We start from the raw sequence: 22840 nt of genomic DNA, 5'->3' as shown, positions 1-22840 counted from the left end.
AAAATGCAAGAATAGCAATTGGCGTGCAGCAATACACTTGGTGAACGGGGTGGCAGAGTAGGAATATGCTTTTGATTAAATCCGATTAACAATGCAGTTTCATCCAAAGGCGGATCCATAAACTTTGGTGGCGGTTGCGATTCAAAACTTATAATGGCGCATTGAATTGGACGCTAGACGGGGAATCGGCCACGCACCAATCCACTTGAAGACAGCCGTTTTCGTCTGTCGTTACATCGTGTTCTTCAGTGCTATGACATGCTCTAGTGATTGTGTCCCTTGGTTTTAACCGCAATTGCAAACAGGGGAAGATACGTGTTTGCAAAACGACATTTCACGTGAGGGCGTATAGCCGGTGTATTGTGTATTTCCCAGATCACCAGAGGACTGACAGGATTATCAAAATAATATATATATAAAGTGTTCCATTATCTTGTTTGTTCGTCAAGTCTTTAGTCACGTGAAATGACTTTGCAAGGTTCCCCAGACAAAAGGTTTTGGAAACACGATATAAATAACTTTATGATAAAAGTTCAGGATTAAGAAGTTAAACGATCAACAATTAAACGTTAATTCCCTTACAAATACATGGATTAGTCGCTTTCTTCTTTAGTGTTTTCCACTGACATTTGTGCAGTTTTTGGATACTTTTGTCACAAAACGCTACAACCTGCACCATCTTATAACTGCGACCCAACGGGAGGTTTCGGTGTTAAGGCGTTGCACAACTCAGTTTTTGTCAAGGCGCTTGCCAGGGATTATAATACCATGACCCTTGCTCGAGGACCGTGTCGGCTGTACAAAACGTATGGCCCTGAGGGTTCAATGTTGCAGGATATTAATACTAAAGGATACAAGATGACAGTGACGTGATTTTTTGCTAAATTCTAGACTTTAATCAGCTTGTTTCGCGTGGGGGGAAGCAGCCTTTAACATTTTTAAGTTAACATAAATTACGGCCGCATTGCGAGGGCCATGAATTCAGATTGACATTAGATTTGACATCGCAAAATTCACACCATCATAGAAGTAAGGAAAAATACATTGTGACGTCAATTGTGGACAATTGTTATCGTAACTTTCCTTTGAACTCGATTTTGAACTTTGGAGAGCTCATTGTTCTCGACCTCGCAAAGTGTCGTTCGCTTTTGTTAAATAAACACAGACGAAAATCTGCGAAGGCTAAGAGCATTACAGCGTCTGAGCGATGATAATATTTTGCCTTCCAACCGGATGTTGCAACTGAAAATGATGTTTAGAGCGAATAAATGACGTTTTTCGGCGTTGAGAGCAGGGTGTTACAACCGCTATCAGCCAGGTGTGTGACCTGGGGGCAGGGTGAATGAATTACGCGGTAAACACGGTGCGGTTTCATTTCGACGAGATGCGCCTTATATCTCCGGAAAGCGTAAAACCTGGTTTAGTTTAGCTTCGTATGAGTTGGGACTAACTTCTAAGAAAACGAATTGTGATCGGTGTATTGAAGAACATTAATTCGCTCGAGACCCCTTGCAGTTGAATGAAATGTCGGCACCCATTATGTTTGACAGTCATATGGTTCTCGACATTCCTTGTAAAGCAATTTTAATGCACCGACTAAGAAAATTCACGAACTTATATAGTCACCCAGTATGCCTGTACAGATGCGGGGCTTGTGACATTTGCAGTCAAATGCTATGTTTATGTGACATTAATGTAATCGTAACCATAAAATTCTCGTTTGGCTAGCCCTGGTATAGTCCACAAGATCTATCGGGTAAATACACAGCAAGAAAACGCTACAAGGAACATTGTGTGCACAGAATAAGATGATGTTAACCGGACAGAAAAGGAGAAAAGCCTTCTTCACACGAAAAACCTTTCAAAAAAACTACACCTTAATTTGCGGTCACGTTTACGAACATGAATGCAGCACAACGCTTTGGATAATATGGGACCTCGGCGTTCGTATTCAGCATATTGTTGTGTCACAGCTGCGCAGGTCGAGTTAGAATCAGCCGAAGATAAAGTTCCAACAATTTTGATTTTAAAAGAAAACGCGCGTTGTCCGCAAGAATGCATTTAAGATTTTCTGTTGCCTGGATTGTTTAAAGTTTGTTGTTAACACAAAAGTTCTGTGTGATTTGTACATGGTGTTGTATGAAAAGATATCTTAGATGGTTTAACATTTGCCCACTTCATTTCTCTAGAACCCAGCACAGATTTGTAAGGTTTTGCAGGATTCCATTGTAATTTTTGTGATTCACCTGGACGCTGTGCATATTTTGTTACCGTGAAAATGAAGTTGGCCTTGATTCTCTTCATGGGCCTGGCTGTACTAACGAGATCAAATGGTACTTTTTTACCCTTCTATCAAAATTCCTCGTCCATACCGATGTTGCTATGCTGTGATGCCAATACGAAGCACAACAAAACCCGCGTTTCGTTGGTGTTGCGCTTGTTGGGACAAAGAAATAATAAATTTGATTGTGACTAACTTAAAGGTTTACGAAGACGTCGTAACGTAATATTATGACTAATGCTACAGTGCTACAAATAAATATAGCTAAAAATGACCGTTATATCATAAAATAAAAAGGTATCCAAACGGCGCAATAATTTGGCAGGTAAATAAAGCCAACAGCACCTGAAGTTTAACACCCTTGTCCAACACAAAACCATTCCATCGTATCTTTTATCATTCGCTTTATCGTCAGGCCAGGAAGCGACCAGATACGTGTTGTTCTTGGTGGATAGTACGTCATCCATATCCAACGCAGATTTCGTGACATACAAGAACGCTTTTATCAACGCGGCTCCGTCTCTACAACTTGAATCTGGGTCAACACAAGCAGCCATGGTTCAGTTTGGAAATCAGGACGTCCGAAAGTAAGTCAACATGTAGAGATGCATCGTTAACTATGAGGTTCACCGATATCGCAATCAATTAAACCCCATTAGTGTTAACTAGTTGAATTTGATCAAGGGCGTTTTACATAAGTCGGCTGCGATGTAAAGGAATGGTTACGTAGAAGAACTTGCAACAACTGTGGATTGCAATCTTTGGTGCATGTAGTTGTGTGGGCACTGACGGTTGGGTATTACAAAAAGATTTTCAATTTCATGCGGTTTAACTTATTCAATAGTCAGAAAATCCCGAATCAACGCATCGTTTATTACCCGTATTACATCGCGTGCTGGAGACGCGACGACGGACCGTTAACCGATGCCGCGGATTTCAATGTGTTTACAGTGGAAGCCCACCCCCACCCCACTTGGCCTTTGTGACGACATAACCACAGGAAAAACAAAGTTGCAGTGATCTATAAAATATTTCTGTGTTTGCGCAATTCCTGTGGGCTGAAAGCCCAAGCGCGCGCACCCATGAAATCTGAGTAAACTTTACTATGAATAGGAAAAGTTTATTGTCGAGTATTTAATTTGTCTGAAATGTGGTTGAGGAATTCACTGCGCCAGTAAATTGCCGAGGATCGTTAAATTGATGTTTGGAGACCTTTGAAAAACTACTTTGAAATCGGTCGTCGCCTTCACTTAACATCGAAACGATCGCTTGGGCAAGAGCGTTTACTATGGTCAGTTAAGTTATATCAGTTTTTCAAAAAGGGTTGTTGGCGTCCATGCGTCACAGCAACAAAAATATCGGCGACATAGAAAGCATAAAAGGATTCTCACACATGGTGCAGCCCCTCAAGTACGACGAATAACATCCGGTCAGGTCCTTTTACATGACTGAAGTCATTACATTGAATGGCACATTTTATATTGACACCTTGTCACCTGGTCGCATTGGGTGCGAACATTTTGAGAAGCATGGCTCGTGGTAAATGGGATAGCATTCATTCATGAAGTATCTGAATCAACAAACAGTCTTATGGGCAACAAAGACTGGGTATCTGATTTTGTCGACAAGTCGTATAAGAAAAAACCCTAAGTCATTCGTCTTCATTGCCGTGTTTTTTTTTCTGATATTTCGCCTATAATTAAACATCGCCTGTGAAAAATGATGTTTTTTTCTTATGTATGACTTTTCGCGGTACGTCGTTTAGAGTTAAGGAAAGCGATGCACCACCTTAAATAAGTTTGTTTTATTGCAGCATCAACCCACTGAACGACGCTTTCTACCAAGAACCGTTTCTGTTCGGAGATTGCAATACGACTGCATGCGTTCGCAATGCCGTGAACACGAACATGCCGCATCTGTTGGCTGCGAGTACCTTTACTGCCACTGCAATCAACCGAGTTGTGAACGTGAGTGTGCTAGTTGTAACTAGGTGAAAGACTACGATAGAGGTATTTTATCAGTACTTATATGGTGCCGCACATAGCGCCATTCACAAATACACGAATTTGTTACCGTGTTTCACCCTTATTCTAGGTGAGCGCAATACGTGTATATTAAGGCCACATGGCACCATTTGCCTTAGGTTCAGCAGGCCCTTAATCCAGCATTGGTTACTCGCTTGCAGTTACTAATTTTGTACCAGATTTTTATTTACATTCAAGTTGTCATGAACTCATATCATACATATGTTTTTGCGGAATTTAATGATTTATCTGTTTCGTTTTGTGGCCGCATCAAACAGCATTAGTCGCCTAATGCAGGACATCCTGTTACCCTCTGTCATTAAGCACCCACTATCATGTAATGTCGGCAAAGCGTGGCTTGTTTTGTGTTTACAGGTTTACTTTTCGTCGGTTCCAAATTCTGTTGAGAAGTTTCTAGTTTTGGTCACAGATGATCCGGCGATCGACTCTGGAAACCTGGCTGCTAGGTGAGTATTTTCACAACGACTTATGGACGAGGTATGAAATGCTGGAAAAATTAATTGGAGACTTTAAGCAGAATTGGATAACTCCAAGCTAACTCGAATGTTAATTTATTTAACAACAAAATAACTATGTGACGACATAGTTGGGAACGTTTACGTCATCAGGGACATCACAAGTCTTGTTCCTGACATCCAAATTTACTTTTTCAGCAACGCGCTGACCCTAGAAAACAACATTACGGTGTACGCGATTGGAATTGGACCAAATGTGGACTTGGCTCAACTACAGGCGATCGCGCATTCCAATTCGAGAGTTAATACAACCACCTTTGCAGCATTTGAAGGCGTTTTGCAATCAGTTGTAATGGAGATTATTCCGGGTAAGCCAGCTTGAAGATTGTCGCTATGAAAAACATGCATTTTTAAGTAATATTTTGCCATTTATATGAACATATGAGCTGCAGACAGCAGTGCACACTGTTTCGACCTATAAAGTCTCACCAGTGCGCCTGGTAACTGTATAGCACTGATAAAAACTAGCAGGTAAAACTAGCAAGCGCATACTTTTTCACTCTGTGATACTTCACTCAACGTCAATTTTAGTTGGGCCCCCAACTAAGTACCAAAAAACCGAGGCGAGCCTTTTTTAAGCGCACTATGGACAAAAAACTGCTCGGTATCCAACGGTTCTTAAGGCTCGGGTGCCACCCAAACTACTCTCTGCCGCTCAATGATGTAGCTTTTGCCTCTAAATATGAATCTAATCTATACGTGTGAAAATCGTGTACGAAGTTTTCGCAAACACAGCAGAAAAGGTGATAAAAGATTGCAGTAGACTTTTTCGTATCAGTATATACTTTGGGAACTAAAAAACGAGTAACAGATAATCAATGCCAGCATAATGATCTTTCGTAATGTTACATAACCGAATCTACAAACTAATAAATCACCGGCGTTGATTTTTTTTTGCCCTGTTTGAGTTTTCTGAAATAATGAAAACATGGAAGTTTTCTAAATGAAGTTTATAGTTTTTAATTGATGGCATTTTCAGTTTGCGAATCGTAATATTACAGAACCAACCACAACCCCTTCACCAACGACAACCCCTTCACCAACCACAACCCCTTCACCAACGACAACCCCTTCACCAACGACAACCTCTCCACCAACGACATCCTCTAGATCCACCGCAACAACAAGCGAGCAACCTCCAGTGCAACACTTTGGTTCGTGTTACAAGCCATAGTCTGTTAGGATAGCAACAAGCCTGTTCACAATTTCGTCATTATTAACTCCTTTACACACAACACGTCGCATTTACGTTTCAGATTTGCGCCATGTTAGCGCATCTTGTAGTTATTTCGTACAGTCGAACTCCCAGCCTTTTCGACTAGGCTACTTCAAGATGCATAAAAAAATTGGGGAAACGTGTTTGTTTTTAATATCGCGATATAACACAAGTCCCATGCAAGATAAATGGTAATTTTGTTCACAAAGCTGTAAAATTAAGCAGTGAAAAGCGCATAATTGCTACGCCTTTACTCAAAGCCAAAAGCACATTAAGGCAATGGAGCTTCAGGAAGTGCTACCTTTTATTCATTTCGCACAAATATTAGTCAGAATACGTTTCATTCGTGAGTGCTCATCCTATTATCCTCCTTGGTTACAGAATTATTACTTTTTTTGCATGGGTAAACGTATTTGTGTCTGACATCCACCCATTTATTTATTTTAATCAGAAATATAAAAGTCACCTGAAATATAAAAAGTGTTTTCAGGTTGCTCGTCAGCGGTAGGATTTCTATTTGTGTTGCTTTGGTTTAGTTCGCTAAAGTTAAATGAAGTTGTCAGAATTATTGGCGTACAAAGGATGGGGAAATAACAACGCACTGGCCCCTCCTATAAGATAAATAGTGTAGGTTTGTGTTTATCGAAAAATAGGCAGCTATATTTAAAAAAATATATTTCTGTTAAAGTGGGGCGACATTTTAAAGTAAAACTTTTTATGCTGGCCTTGCGAAATTCTGTCAATATTGTGTCATAGCCAATAATGGTTTTGTAGTGAGCTGCCGACAGGTCCACCGACCGTAAATACTATTCAGTCGCCGTCAACCATTGAGTATCTTAACTAGGTGCAACCTGCCGGAAACAAGCCAATTATGTGACCACCACAAAGTGGAAGTCTTGCTTAGCTAGTTTGCTGACAAGATCGTAGTAAATCACACCAAAAGCTGATTAAAACCATTAGGTCGAAACAGTGCCCTGTCTGCAGCTCAGTGTCTTTATGACAAAATTCCCATCAAAGGCATAGGATATCATGTCAATAACCCCTTTGAACATTATGACCAATAGGGATGGGCCAGGCTTTTGTCATTGCTGGTGTTGACTGAAATACCTTGGGTCAGTTCGTTTGAGAGCAATGATATGAAAGGCCCTGCCTGGTGGTATTTTTGAAATCTAAGAATATTTCAACGTGTTGTTGGGCTGGATTTAGTTGTAGGTTGTTTTCATTGGTCTTACAGATTATAACCTTGTGTGGTTCCTAAATTTCACGAGCTGATAACGCACTTACACCTGTGACAGAGTATTGTGGTGACCTATGACGATAATTCTCTATTGCAAGGTCACGCAGTTTAACATTGAATTAAATGTAATGAAATACTAAAGTGAGCTTGCGGCGCTCCAATAACACTGAAACGTTGCGCCTTTTCCGCGCATCTAGTGACTAAAACATGAGGGTCTTCCTAGCTAACCAGTGTACACTGTACACAGCTCACTTGAGTTATTTAACAACTGAAAAAGTAAATTGCGTTATCTAAATTTTGCAACTTAACAAACCCTAAAACTTTTGCTCCTAGGGTGCGTAGATACTGAATCATTATGGTCGGATATGTAGTTTACTACAACCACGAACCTGAAGCGAGTGCGAAACTGTAAGATATAAATTTTGGTTAAGACCTTCTGCTATTTAAGGTCATCCAGCACCCCTAGCTGTGACCCTTAATCTTTTTTGTTGCTGTTCTAATAAGTTTAAATAATTTGTTTTGTTCAAATAGAGTCCTGTTCTCGTGCATATGCGAAGGTGTTAGAAGACTGGAACAAGTACTTCGACGAATGGAAAGTGGAATTCGAATGCTGGAAGAAAAGAAATAGTTGCAACAACGACATTAAAGACATTAATTAGCAGACCAACTTCACCGGGAGCTTTGCGTAGAGTTGTATCGTGAAAATTTTAGTTTTTATTTCATATAATGTTCATGTAAGTCACGGAGAAATTGTTTCGTACGGTGTAATTAAATGCGGAATAGCTTCAATTGGTTTTAGGTCGTTTCTGTGTACCGTTGATAATATATTCAAGCTTTGTAACCGCAATAGTCGATGGTGTAGTAAATTTTGCTGTGTCGAGGACATATAACATTTTTAGTTTTTTTCCGTAACTTGTTAATATTCTGAAAATAAAAAGACGGGCCCATAATGTTGTTAACATTGTCATGATTGAAAACACATTGGTAGATGTGTTTTTTCCACTGTGCGGTATTACAACGAAGCATAGTTATATGGGCTCGTGTATTAAAGTAACTTTGTAAAGCGTTTAGCTCAGAGTTTAGTCAGAAATTGTAAAAATTTGGACAACGGGAATTGGAGTGGACAACAACTGCAGTTTAAAGTTTTCTTAAATAAAATGTTTTTTTCAAACATGACAATGTTAACAACAGTGTGGGCCAGTCTTTTTTTTCTCAGAATTATGAGCAAATCCGTGAGTAGTATTCCTTGTTGACATTAATTTGCGAAGGCGACGATTGTTATTTTTCCACCTGTATATTCAATTATTCATTGCACAAAACTTATCAATATAAACAAAATCATTACCTAAAACAGACACCGGTCTTATTTTCGCTTGAATTTTGGATGGTTCAATATTCGTTACGGACTGCTGCACAATTTCCAGCACGGCTACAGGCAAGCGTGATATAGCACAAAATACGACACGCATGATCGAATGAAGTATAGTTTACTATTGTTCCACAACATCACAGCAAACCATTTACAACAGGAATCGCATACATAGAGGTTTACTACCACGTGGTTGCGGTCAAACCTGTCAATGCCCTCTACCCAATCCTTATCTGCAGTTACAACAGCGGTTAGGAACGTGTCTAGACACAACTTCGCCAGCTCCGCGCCTACGCGGAGTGCCAGTGTAAATATTAGACCGTGCACAAAACCATATCACGGCTCATATTTTTGCGGTTGACGCACAGTTGAGCACGAATGAATGAATGAAAATACTATACTCCACGCACAAAAAATGTGTTGTTTGCGTTTTTAGCGATACCGATGATGCCTGTAAACACAGGCGAAATATACATATATCATGAACAACGTTAAACAAACGACTTGTTACTGAGTTACTGAGTCTTTGTTGGCCAGCGGATTCAACGTATACAAACTTTCACTTGCGTCCAGGAAAATAGTTTGCTATTAGATACCAAAGACCATTGGTGAACATGGACTAAGTCAATATACTGTTGTAAATGTCGGTTATTATTTTTATCGTTGTTTGTTGCGCCGATCTTCACATAATGTATCATTTCAGTAGAACTAAGTGCGGAATAAAGCCAGCAAGTTTTTAGCGAACACAGCAGTTACCAAGGTGAACGCCACACTATGTTTTGTACGAACTTTTAGAAACGTAATCCAATACCAAAGCAATAGACGCTATCCTTGCCAGGCATGGAAACCTTCCCCTAATAGTCCACATTGCCAGTTGTTGTGGTCGTTTGTCTGCACTGAATTGCCCGTGTTCTGTTACTTGTGGTAATGGTGAAGGCAAGACAACTAAATAACGGTTGAAATGCAAGTATTTAAAAATTTACATCATGTTCTGATCGATGTTGATTGGAAAATGTTGGACTTGCTCGTCTAGCACGTAAGGTAGTTTGTACTGGCGTGTAGAGCGCATTCGATTTTTTCCCGTTTTTCATGATATAACATAACAAATCACCTTGCTCTTGTTATTGTTTTGTCAATGTCTGTTTGCTGCACATTCACTTTTGGCAACACTGCATTGGTAAATATGTTTTTCCCATAGTGTGGTATTACAACGAAGCATAGTTTATATGGGCTTGCGTGATAAAGTGACTTTGTAAAGCGTTTAGCTAAAAGTTGAGTCAGAAATTGTGAAAATTTGGACAACAGGAATTGGAGTGGACAACAACTGCAGTTTGAATAGTTTTCTTGAATAAAACCAATTTATGTCAACTCCTGGCAGGCCAGTTTGAAACATCTAACGTGAATTTTACCCGCGGGCTACCGTTTGCACTTGTCTGATTCATAGCTTCGTATACCCAGTGGGGATTGTGCTTTAATGCGGTAGTACTCGTTACGGCTGGCCCAATTTTTTACGTGGAACAAATGTTTTGCGGGCTTAAACCAGTAAACGTTATTTGTGTTAAACATCGCCTGACTAGCAGAAAACGACAAGGCGTGCCTATTGTAAAAACTGTTCACAAAAAATCTTTTAACAATGAAAACTACACATTTTTGAGTTAAAAAGTTGATTGTTCAGAACTAAGACCTCTGAAGTGCCGCAGCTAATTAATTCATATATTTTCCTGGATAGGGACAGTATTGTGTGCTCGCCGAGATGATGAGGTCAATCTTGCTGATTCTCGTAATTGTTATGACATACTTACTTATTGCAATAAGTGTATCCTCCGCTAAGCCCTTGGTCGGAGCTCCATCTACAGGTCGGTGCACTTTATAACGTAGATAATTGTAAGAAAATTCGTGAACAAGACATAGGGAAATATATAACTTAAAGGTTTTTGACATAAGCAGTCATTCCTCTGTTATAGCCAAATACCTTATACGAAGACTTCTTAAACTTTATTGTTCTGTGAACCGATTTCAAACGAAAAATAATCCATGTCACCCCTTTGTTTATAAATCTTACCACAAATCTTGGAGAACCACAAACTTAGGGGTCCACAGTTTATGAAGTTTTATACAATACCCCGCTAACTTATGTTTTCATTCGCTTTTTTTGCAGGCCAGGAAGCGACCAAGTACGTCTTGTTCTTGGTGGATAGTATGTCATCCATATCTGACACAGAATTCGCGACTTTTAAGAAAGCTTTTTTCAACGCGGCTCCGTCTCTACAACTAGAATCTGGGTTAACACAAGCAGCCATGGCTCAGTTTGGAAATCAGGACTTTCAAAAGTGAGTTCAACAAAATTTGTAAAAGCGGCAACTTTTACGTTTGAACTTTCATTTCCGAAGAACTTTTATTTGTAGCAAAATGCCCAATCCGAACTCTGGCGGGACATGTGCAACTACAACATTTATACCAAGGAGTCCAAAGTGTGTCCCGTGGGCCGAAAGTGGCCCGCCGCGGTATTAATAGTGACCCGCGACTGTGGCTTTAAGTTGTGTTGCACATGTCCCGCCAGAGTTCGGATTGGGCATTTTGCTACAAATAAAAGTTCTTCGGAAATGAAAGTTCACTGTCCTCCTTAGCAGTTTGGGAAACAAACGTTTTTTTATGTAGTCGTGTATTTGCATATTAATTTTTTGCCTTAAACTAAGAAAACCACTGGCCCGTAGGCGACTTTACTGAAAAAAATTGACCCTCACTGAAAAAAGTTTGGGCCCCCCTGGCTAAAACTGTCGATTTGGAAAACCATAGATTGGCGTAAAATAAATACATATCATAACGATAATGCAAACTACGCAGCATTTGATTCTCATGACAAGGCATGACCGCCCCACTGAGCCGGCACTTTGGCGAGCTCAGTTCTTAAATTTTGACCGCAGGATTCAGGAAATAAGCAGGATCCACCCAAATGATAGTTAAGGTGATAGTAACATAGAAAAGAAAAACAAGGAAACAATTAAACAAGTAGGAATGATTTATGCAGCCAACTTCCACAGAAACCCATACAAGTCGTTACACACTATATGCACACAATTGCAATGTGAAAATAATATTGAGATCTTTTTAAGTTCAATGAACCAACCATTGCGAATACGAACCAACTTTTGTTTGGCTTCGGAATGGTGGAAGTAGATGAATAAGTTTTTGTGGTTGTAATAGGGAAACGATTTATTATGTATTTTAATGTTGTTGTTATGTTTCGGTAAAATGTGACGTGCGTGGTTAGGGGCATCATTGTTCCCACTGATAAACTGCTGAAATGTTTGGTAACGTCAACAACAACACGAGTCGAGTTAAATTAATTTGAACATTCTGTTTGCCTGATGTTTTGTTGTTAATCAGTTAAACACAACCCCGCTTAGTGCATTCAAAATAAAACGTTGCTTTACGAACAAACAAATTCATATAAATAAGCAATTTGAAATTCTGAACCCAATATTAACAATGATTTTCTGCTGTACTGTTTACGATGTTACTGATTTCATTGATTAATTACAGTCTACCACCCAACTTCACACAAGTACTTTACAAACTTACCCACATTTAAATAAGTATATCTAGAAACTAATGGTTCAAGGGTTTTAAAAAGAGCTATTTTTATGCAGTATTAATCCTTTCAACAACGCTTTCTACCAAGAACCGTTTCTGTTCGGAGATTGCAATACGACTGCATGCGTTCGCAATGCCGTGAACACGAACATGCCGCATCTGTTGGCGAAAGACTCATTCGCTGCAGCCGTTCTTAACCGAGCTGTGAACGTGGGTAGCCTAAATGTAACTAGTATAGCTTATCCATTTCTGTTGGCTATTTTTATTTACCAATGACTCTTGTAAAAACTGAATAATTTACTTTTAGAGCACTTTAAAAATAATGTAATCTCGTTAAAGCGTGGATTGTTTTGTGTTTACAGGTTTACTTTTGGTCTGAACCAAATTCAGTTGAGAAGTTTGTAGTTTTAGTGACAGACGATCCAGTGACTGACACTATAAACCTTGATGCTAGGTGAGTACTTTTTACAACGACTCGAGAACGTCGTATCAAGGAGGAACACAATGCTACCTTAGATAGATTTGGTTATCTCTAATGTGGCATATGGACTGATTTAACTAAAACCCAGTGTTCTATGAATTTACTCATTAAAACTCGTAAAATAAGGAAGTCGCGACGCATTGGCGACCAAAAAAAAAGTAAACGTATTTTGGTGTTGTCGTAGCTGGGGTCCTTTGGATTTTTGCCAGAATAACTTGCACCATTTCTTTAACAAATATTCCCATTCGATTTGACGAAACGTTTTCAAAATTATTGCTGATATGAAACCAAATCTGTTGTTTACAGCAACGCGCTGACCCTACAAAACAAAATTAGGGTGTACACGATTGGAATTGGACCAAATGTGAGCTTGGTTCAACTACAGGCGATCGCGCATTCACCTTCGAGAGTTTATACAACCACCTTTGCAGCATTTGAAGGCGTTTTGCAAACTGTTCTAAAAGAGATTGTGACGGGTAAGTTCCGAATAATGCAAGATTTTATATTTTCCATGCAAGAAGCAAAAAGATGCAAACAATCAGGTTTACTTTTAATACATTGCTTTATTTTTGACATTTATTCTGTTGGAGATACTTTTCATCGAGTATTTTTACTTGATTTGTTTTGCATCGGCAGAAGCGACAAAAACATCAACCACAAGTCGTTCAACAACAACCACCACCGAACCGCCAACAACCACAGGCCAACTGCAAACAACCATTAATGCAACATCAACAACCACAAGACAACCGAAAACAACTACTACCGCACCACCGACAACCACTAGTCAGCAGAAAACAACAAAAAGTCCACCACAAACAACTACAAGACATCTGAAAACAACTACTACTGCACCACCAACATCCACAAGTCAAAAAAAAATAACCACTACCGCACAACAGACATCCACAAGTCAACTGAAAACAACTACAAAACAAACAACTACTACTGCAACACCGACAACCACAAATCAACAAAAAATAACCACATCCGCACAACAGACATCCACAAGTCAACTGAAAACAACTACAAAACAAACAAAAACAACTACTACTGCAACACCGACAACCAAAAGTCAATCGAAAACAACCACAAGACAACCACAAAAAACCACTACTGCACAACCGACATCCACAAGTCAACCAAAAACAAAAACTACTGCCCCACCGACCACCACAAGTCAACGGAAAACAACAATTACTGCACCACCGACAACCACAAGTCAACTAAAAACAAAAACTACTGCACAACCGACAACGACAAGTCAACGGAAAACAACAATTACTGCTCAACCGACAACCACAAGTCAACTGAAAACAAAAACTACTGCACCTCCGACAACCACAAGTCAACTGAAAACAAAAACTACTGCCCCATCGACAACCACGAGACAACCGAAAACAAAAACGACTGCACCACCGACAACCACAAGTCAACTGAAAACGAAAACGACTGCACCACCGACAACCACAAGTCAACTGAAAACGAAAACGATTGCCACACCGACAACCACAAGTCAACTGAAAACGAAAACGACTGCAAAACCAACAACCACAGGTCAACTGAAAACAAACACTACTGCCCCATCGACAACCACAAGTCAACTGAAAACGAAAACGATTGCACCACCGACAACCACAAGTCAAGTGAAAACAAAAACGACTGCAAAACCAACAACCACAGGTCAACTGAAAACAAACACTACTGCCCCATCGACAACCACAAGTCAACTGAAAACGAAAACGACTGCACCATCGACAACCACAAGTCAACTGAAAACGAAAACGACTGCACCACCGACAACCACAAGTCAACTGAAAACGAAAACGACTGCACCACCGACAACCACAAGTAAACTGAAAACAAACACTACTGCCCCACCGACAACCACAAGTAAACTGAAAACGAAAACGATTGCCCCATCGACAACCACAAGTCAACTGAAAACAAACACTACTGCCCCACCGACAACCACAATTCAACTGAAAACGAAAACGACTGCACCACCGACAACCACAAGTCAACTGAAAACGAAAACGACTGCACCACCGACAACCACAAGTCAACTGAAAACGAAAACGACTGCCCCATCGACAACCACAAGTCAACTGAAAACAAACACTACTGCCCCATCGACAACAACAAGTCAACTGAAAACAAACACTACTGCCCCACCGACAACCACAAGTCAACTGAAAACAAAAGCGACTGCCCCATCGACAACGACAAGTCAACTGAAAACAAACGCTACTGCCCCACCGACAACCACAAGTCAACTGAAAAAAAAAAAACGACTGCACCACCGACAACCACAAGTCAACTGAAAACGAAAACGACTGCACCACCGACAACCAAAAGTCAACTGAAAACGAAAACGACTGCACCACCGACAACCACAAGTCAACTGAAAACAAACACTACTGCCCCACCGACAACCACAAGTCAACTGAAAACAAACACTACTGCCCCTCCGACAACCACAAGTCAACTGAAAACGAAAACGACTGCACCACCGACAACCACAAGTCAACTGAAAACGAAAACGACTGCCCCACCGACATCCACAAGTCAACTGAAAACAAACACTACTGCCCCACCGAGAACCACAAGTCAACTGAAAACAAACACTACTACCCCAGCGACAACCACAAGTCAACTGAAAACGAAAACGACTGCACCACCGACAATCACAAGTCAACTGAAAACGAAAACGACTGCCCCATCGACAACCACAAGTCAACTGAAAACAAACACTACTGCCCAACCGACAACCACAATTCAACTGAAAACAAAAGCGAATGCCCCATCGACAACCACAAGTCAACTGAAAACAAACACTACTGCCCCACCGACAACCACAAGTCAACCGAAAACAAAAACGACTGCACCACCGACAACCACAAGTCAACTGAAAACGAAAACGACTGCACCACCGACAACCACAAGTCAACTGAAAACGAAAACGACTGCCCTATCGACAACCACAAGTCAACTGAAAACAAACACTACTGCCCCACCGACAACCACAATTCAACTGAAAACAAAAGCGACTGCACCACCGACAACCACAAGTCAACTGAAAACGAAAACGACTGCCCCATCGACATCCACAAGTCAACTGAAAACAAACACTACTGCCCCACCGACAACCACAAGTCAACTGAAAACAAACACTACTACCCCAGCGACAACCACAAGTCAACTGAAAACGAAAACGACTGCATCACCGACAATCACAAGTCAACTGAAAACGAAAACGACTGCCCCATCGACAACCACAAGTCAACTGAAAACAAACACTACTGCCACACCGACAACCACAATTCAACTGAAAACAAAAGCGAATGCCCCATCGACAACCACAAGTCAACTGAAAACAAACACTACTGCCCCACCGACCACCACAATTCAACTGAAAACAAAAGCGACTGCCCCATCGACAACGACAAGTCAACTGAAAACAAACACTACTGCCCCACCGACCACCACAATTCAACTGAAAACAAAAGCGACTGCCCCATCGACAACCACAAGTCAACTGAAAACAAAAACGACTGCACCACCGACAACCACAAGTCAACTGAAAACGGAAACGACTGCACCACCGACAACCACAAGTCAACTGAAAACGAAAACGACTGCATCACCGACAATCACAAGTCAACTGAAAACGAAAACGACTGCCCCATCGACAACCACAAGTCAACTGAAAACAAACACTACTGCCCCACCGACCACCACAATTCAACTGAAAACAAAAGCGACTGCCCCATCGACAACGACAAGTCAACTGAAAACAAACACTACTGCCCCACCGACCACCACAATTCAACTGAAAACAAAAGCGACTGCCCCATCGACAACGACAAGTCAACTGAAAACAAACACTACTGCCCCACCGACCACCACAATTCAACTGAAAACAAAAGCGACTGCCCCATCGACAACCACAAGTCAACTGAAAACAAAAACGACTGCACCACCGACAACCACAAGTCAACTGAAAACGGAAACGACTGCACCACCGACAACCACAAGTCAACTGAAAACGAAAACGACTGCACCACCGACAACCACAAGTCAACTGAAAACAAAAACGACTGCACCACCGACAACCACAAGTCAACTGAAAACGAAAACTACTGCCCCATCGACAACCACGAGTCAACTGAAAACAAACACTACTGCCCCACCGACCACCACAATTCAACTGAAAACAAAAGCGACTGCCCCATCGACAACGACAAGTCAACTGAAAACAAACACTACTGCCCCACCGACTACCACAATTCAACTGAAAACAAAAGCGACTGCCCCATCGACAACGACAAGTCAACTGAAAACAAACACTACTGCCACACCGACCGCCACAATTCAACTGAAAACAAAAGCGACTGCCCCATCGACAACGACAAGTCAACTAAAAACAAAAACTACTGCCCCAACGACCACCACAATTCAACTGAAAACAAAAGCGACTGCCCCATCGACAACGACAAGTCAACTGAGAACAAACACTACTGCCCCACCGACAACCACAAGTCAACTGAAAACAAAAACGACTGCACCACCGACAACCACAAGTCAACTGAAAACGAAAACGACTGCCCCATCGACATCCACAAGTCAACTGAAAACAAACACTACTGCCCCACCGACAACCACAAGTCAACTGAAAACAAAAACGACTGCACCACCGACAACCACAAGTCAACTGAAAACGAAAACGACTGCCCCATCGACATCCACAAGTCAACTGAGAACAAACACTACTGCCCCACCGACAACCACAAGTCAACTGAAAACAAAAACGACTGCACCACCGACAACCACAAGTCAACTGAAAACGAAAACGACTGCCCCACCGACAACCACAAGTCAACTGAAAACAAAAACGACTGCACCACCGACAACCACAAGTCAACTGAAAACGAAAACGACTGCACCACCGACAACCAAAAGTCAACTGAAAACGAAAACGACTGCACCACCGACAACCACAAGTCAACTGAAAACAAACACTACTGCCCCACCGACAACCACAAGTCAACTGAAAACAAACACTACTGCCCCTCCGACAACCACAAGTCAACTGAAAACGAAAACGACTGCACCACCGACAACCACAAGTCAACTGAAAACGAAAACGACTGCCCCATCGACATCCACAAGTCAACTGAAAACAAACACTACTGCCCCACCGAGAACCACAAGTCAACTGAAAACAAACACTACTACCCCAGCGACAACCACAAGTCAACTGAAAACGAAAACGACTGCACCACCGACAATCACAAGTCAACTGAAAACGAAAACGACTGCCCCATCGACAACCACAAGTCAACTGAAAACAAACACTACTGCCCCACCGACAACCACAATTCAACTGAAAACAAAAGCGAATGCCCCATCGACAACCACAAGTCAACTGAAAACAAACACTACTGCCCCACCGACAACCACAAGTCAACCGAAAACAAAAACGACTGCACCACCGACAACCACAAGTCAACTGAAAACGAAAACGACTGCACCACCGACAACCACAAGTCAACTGAAAACGAAAACGACTGCCCTATCGACAACCACAAGTCAACTGAAAACAAACACTACTGCCCCACCGACAACCACAATTCAACTGAAAACAAAAGCGACTGCACCACCGACAACCACAAGTCAACTGAAAACGAAAACGACTGCCCCATCGACATCCACAAGTCAACTGAAAACAAACACTACTGCCCCACCGACAACCACAAGTCAACTGAAAACAAACACTACTACCCCAGCGACAACCACAAGTCAACTGAAAACAAACACTACTGCCCCACCGACCACCACAATTCAACTGAAAACAAAAGCGAATGCCCCATCGACAACCACAAGTCAACTGAAAACAAACACTACTGCCCCACCGACCACCACAATTCAACTGAAAACAAAAGCGACTGCCCCATCGACAACGACAAGTCAACTGAAAACAAACACTACTGCCCCACCGACCACCACAATTCAACTGAAAACAAAAGCGACTGCCCCATCGACAACCACAAGTCAACTGAAAACAAAAACGACTGCACCACCGACAACCACAAGTCAACTGAAAACGGAAACGACTGCACCACCGACAACCACAAGTCAACTGAAAACGAAAACGACTGCATCACCGACAATCACAAGTCAACTGAAAACGAAAACGACTGCCCCATCGACAACCACAAGTCAACTGAAAACAAACACTACTGCCCCACCGACCACCACAATTCAACTGAAAACAAAAGCGACTGCCCCATCGACAACGACAAGTCAACTGAAAACAAACACTACTGCCCCACCGACAACCACAATTCAACTGAAAACAAAAGCGAATGCCCCATCGACAACCACAAGTCAACTGAAAACAAAAACTACTGCCCCACCGACAACCACAAGTCAAACGAAAACAAAAACGACTGCACCACCGACAACCACAAGTCAACTGAAAACGAAAACGACTGCACCACCGACAACCACAAGTCAACTGAAAACGAAAACGACTGCCCTATCGACAACCACAAGTCAACTGAAAACAAACACTACTGCCCCACCGACAACCACAATTCAACTGAAAACAAAAGCGACTGCACCACCGACAACCACAAGTCAACTGAAAACGAAAACGACTGCCCCATCGACATCCACAAGTCAACTGAAAACAAACACTACTGCCCCACCGACAACCACAAGTCAAATGAAAACAAACACTACTACCCCAGCGACAACCACAAGTCAACTGAAAACAAACACTACTGCCCCACCGACCACCACAATTCAACTGAAAACAAAAGCGAATGCCCCATCGACAACCACAAGTCAACTGAAAACAAACACTACTGCCCCACCGACCACCACAATTCAACTGAAAACAAAAGCGACTGCCCCATCGACAACGACAAGTCAACTGAAAACAAACACTACTGCCCCACCGACCACCACAATTCAACTGAAAACAAAAGCGACTGCCCCATCGACAACCACAAGTCAACTGAAAACAAAAACGACTGCACCACCGACAACCACAAGTCAACTGAAAACGGAAACGACTGCACCACCGACAACCACAAGTCAACTGAAAACGAAAACGACTGCATCACCGACAATCACAAGTCAACTGAAAACGAAAAGGACTGCCCCATCGACAACCACAAGTCAACTGAAAACAAACACTACTGCCCCACCGACCACCACAATTCAACTGAAAACAAAAGCGACTGCCCCATCGACAACGACAAGTCAACTGAAAACAAACACTACTGCCCCACCGACCACCACAATTCAACTGAAAACAAAAGCGACTGCCCCATCGACAACGACAAGTCAACTGAAAACAAACACTACTGCCCCACCGACCACCACAATTCAACTGAAAACAAAAGCGACTGCCCCATCGACAACCACAAGTCAACTGAAAACAAAAACGACTGCACCACCGACAACCACAAGTCAACTGAAAACGGAAACGACTGCACCACCGACAACCACAAGTCAACTGAAAACGAAAACGACTGCACCACCGACAACCACAAGTCAACTGAAAACAAAAACGACTGCACCACCGACAACCACAAGTCAACTGAAAACGAAAACTACTGCCCCATCGACAACCACGAGTCAACTGAAAACAAACACTACTGCCCCACCGACAACCACAATTCAACTGAAAACAAAAGCGACTGCCCCATCGACAACGACCAGTCAACTGAAAACAAACACTACTGCCCCACCGACCACCACAATTCAACTGAAAACAAAAGCGACTGCCCCATCGACAACGACAAGTCAACTGAAAACAAACACTACTGCCCCACCGACCGCCACAATTCAACTGAAAACAAAAGCGACTGCCCCATCGACAACGACAAGTCAACTGAAAACAAACACTACTGCCCCACCGACCACCACAATTCAACTGAAAACAAAAGCGACTGCCCCATCGACAACGACAAGTCAACTAAAAACAAACACTACTGCCCCAACGACCACCACAATTCAACTGAAAACAAAAGCGACTGCCCCATCGACAACGACAAGTCAACTGAGAACAAACACTACTGCCCCACCGACAACCACAAGTCAACTGAAAACAAAAACGACTGCACCACCGACAACCACAAGTCAACTGAAAACGAAAACGACTGCCCCATCGACATCCACAAGTCAACTGAAAACAAACACTACTGCCCCACCGACAACCACAAGTCAACTGAAAACAAACACTACTACCCCAGCGACAACCACAAGTCAACTGAAAACGAAAACGACTGCATCACCGACAATCACAAGTCAACTGAAAACGAAAACGACTGCCCCATCGACAACCACAAGTCAACTGAAAACAAACACTACTGCCCCACCGACAACCACAATTCAACTGAAAACAAAAGCGACTGCCCCATCGACAACGACAAGTCAACTGAAAACAAACACTACTGCCCCACCGACCACCACAATTCAACTGAAAACAAAAGCGACTGCCCCATCGACAACGACAAGTCAACTGAAAACAAACACTACTGCCCCACCGACCACCACAATTCAACTGAAAACAAAAGCGACTGCCCCATCGACAACCACAAGTCAACTGAAAACAAAAACGACTGCACCACCGACAACCACAAGTCAACTGAAAACGGAAACGACTGCACCACCGACAACCACAAGTCAACTGAAAACGAAAACGACTGCACCACCGACAACCACAAGTCAACTGAAAACAAAAACGACTGCACCACCGACAACCAAAAGTCAACTGAAAACGAAAACTACTGCCCCATCGACAACCACGAGTCAACTGAAAACAAACACTACTGCCCCACCGACCACCACAATTCAACTGAAAACAAAAGCGACTGCCCCATCGACAACGACAAGTCAACTGAAAACAAACACTACTGCCCCACCGACCACCACAATTCAACTGAAAACAAAAGCGACTGCCCCATCGACAACGACAAGTCAACTGAAAACAAACACTACTGCCCCACCGACCGCCACAATTCAACTGAAAACAAAAGCGACTGCCCCATCGACAACGACAAGTCAACTGAAAACAAACACTACTGCCCCACCGACCACCACAATTCAACTGAAAACAAAAGCGACTGCCCCATCGACAACGACAAGTCAACTAAAAACAAACACTACTGCCCCACCGACCACCACAATTCAACTGAAAACAAAAGCGACTGCCCCATCGACAACGACAAGTCAACTGAGAACAAACACTACTGCCCCACCGACAACCACAAGTCAACTGAAAACAAAAACGACTGCACCACCGACAACCACAATTCAACTGAAAACAAAAGCGACTGCCCCATCGACAACGACAAGTCAACTGAAAACAAACACTACTGCCCCACCGACAACCACAATTCAACTGAAAACGACAACGACTGCACCATCGACAACCACAAGTCAACTGAAAACGAAAACGACTGCACCACCGACAACCACAATTCAACTGAAAACAAAAGCGACTGCACCACCGACAACCACAATTCAACTGAAAACGAAAACGACTGCCCCATCGACATCCACAAGTCAACTGAAAACAAACACTACTGCCCCACCGACAACCACAAGTCAAATGAAAACAAACACTACTACCCCAGCGACAACCACAAGTCAACTGAAAACAAACACTACTGCCCCACCGACCACCACAATTCAACTGAAAACAAAAGCGAATGCCCCATCGACAACCACAAGTCAACTGAAAACAAACACTACTGCCCCACCGACCACCACAATTCAACTGAAAACAAAAGCGACTGCCCCATCGACAACGACAAGTCAACTGAAAACAAACACTACTGCCCCACCGACCACAACAATTCAACTGAAAACAAAAGCGACTGCCCCATCGACAACCACAAGTCAACTGAAAACAAAAACGACTGCACCACCGACAACCACAAGTCAACTGAAAACGGAAACGACTGCACCACCGACAACCACAAGTCAACTGAAAACGAAAACGACTGCATCACCGACAATCACAAGTCAACTGAAAACGAAAACGACTGCCCCATCGACAACCACAAGTCAACTGAAAACAAAC

At 42.3% G+C, this 22840-nt stretch overlaps 1 protein-coding gene across 1 annotated transcript; it reads left to right on the top strand.

Annotated features, from left to right (window-relative positions):
• Positions 1 to 2193: 2193 nt before the first annotated feature.
• LOC145898331 (collagen alpha-1(XXI) chain-like) lies at positions 2194 to 8244 on the top strand. Its single transcript, XM_082986763.1, has 7 exons — positions 2194 to 2333; positions 2697 to 2868; positions 4095 to 4248; positions 4681 to 4772; positions 4980 to 5149; positions 5843 to 5995; positions 7826 to 8244. Exons 1-7 carry the CDS (start codon positions 2279 to 2281, stop codon positions 7951 to 7953), a joined length of 924 nt encoding a protein of 307 aa, XP_082842889.1. The 5' UTR covers positions 2194 to 2278; the 3' UTR covers positions 7954 to 8244.
• The last annotated feature ends 14596 nt before the right edge of the window (positions 8245 to 22840 follow it).

Source organism: Ascidia mentula, chromosome 1 (genome assembly GCF_947561715.1).
Source record: "Ascidia mentula chromosome 1, kaAscMent1.1, whole genome shotgun sequence".
NCBI lineage: Eukaryota > Metazoa > Chordata > Ascidiacea > Phlebobranchia > Ascidiidae > Ascidia > Ascidia mentula.
Note: the sequence above shows the minus strand (reverse complement) of the source record. Positions and strands in the feature narration are given on the sequence as shown.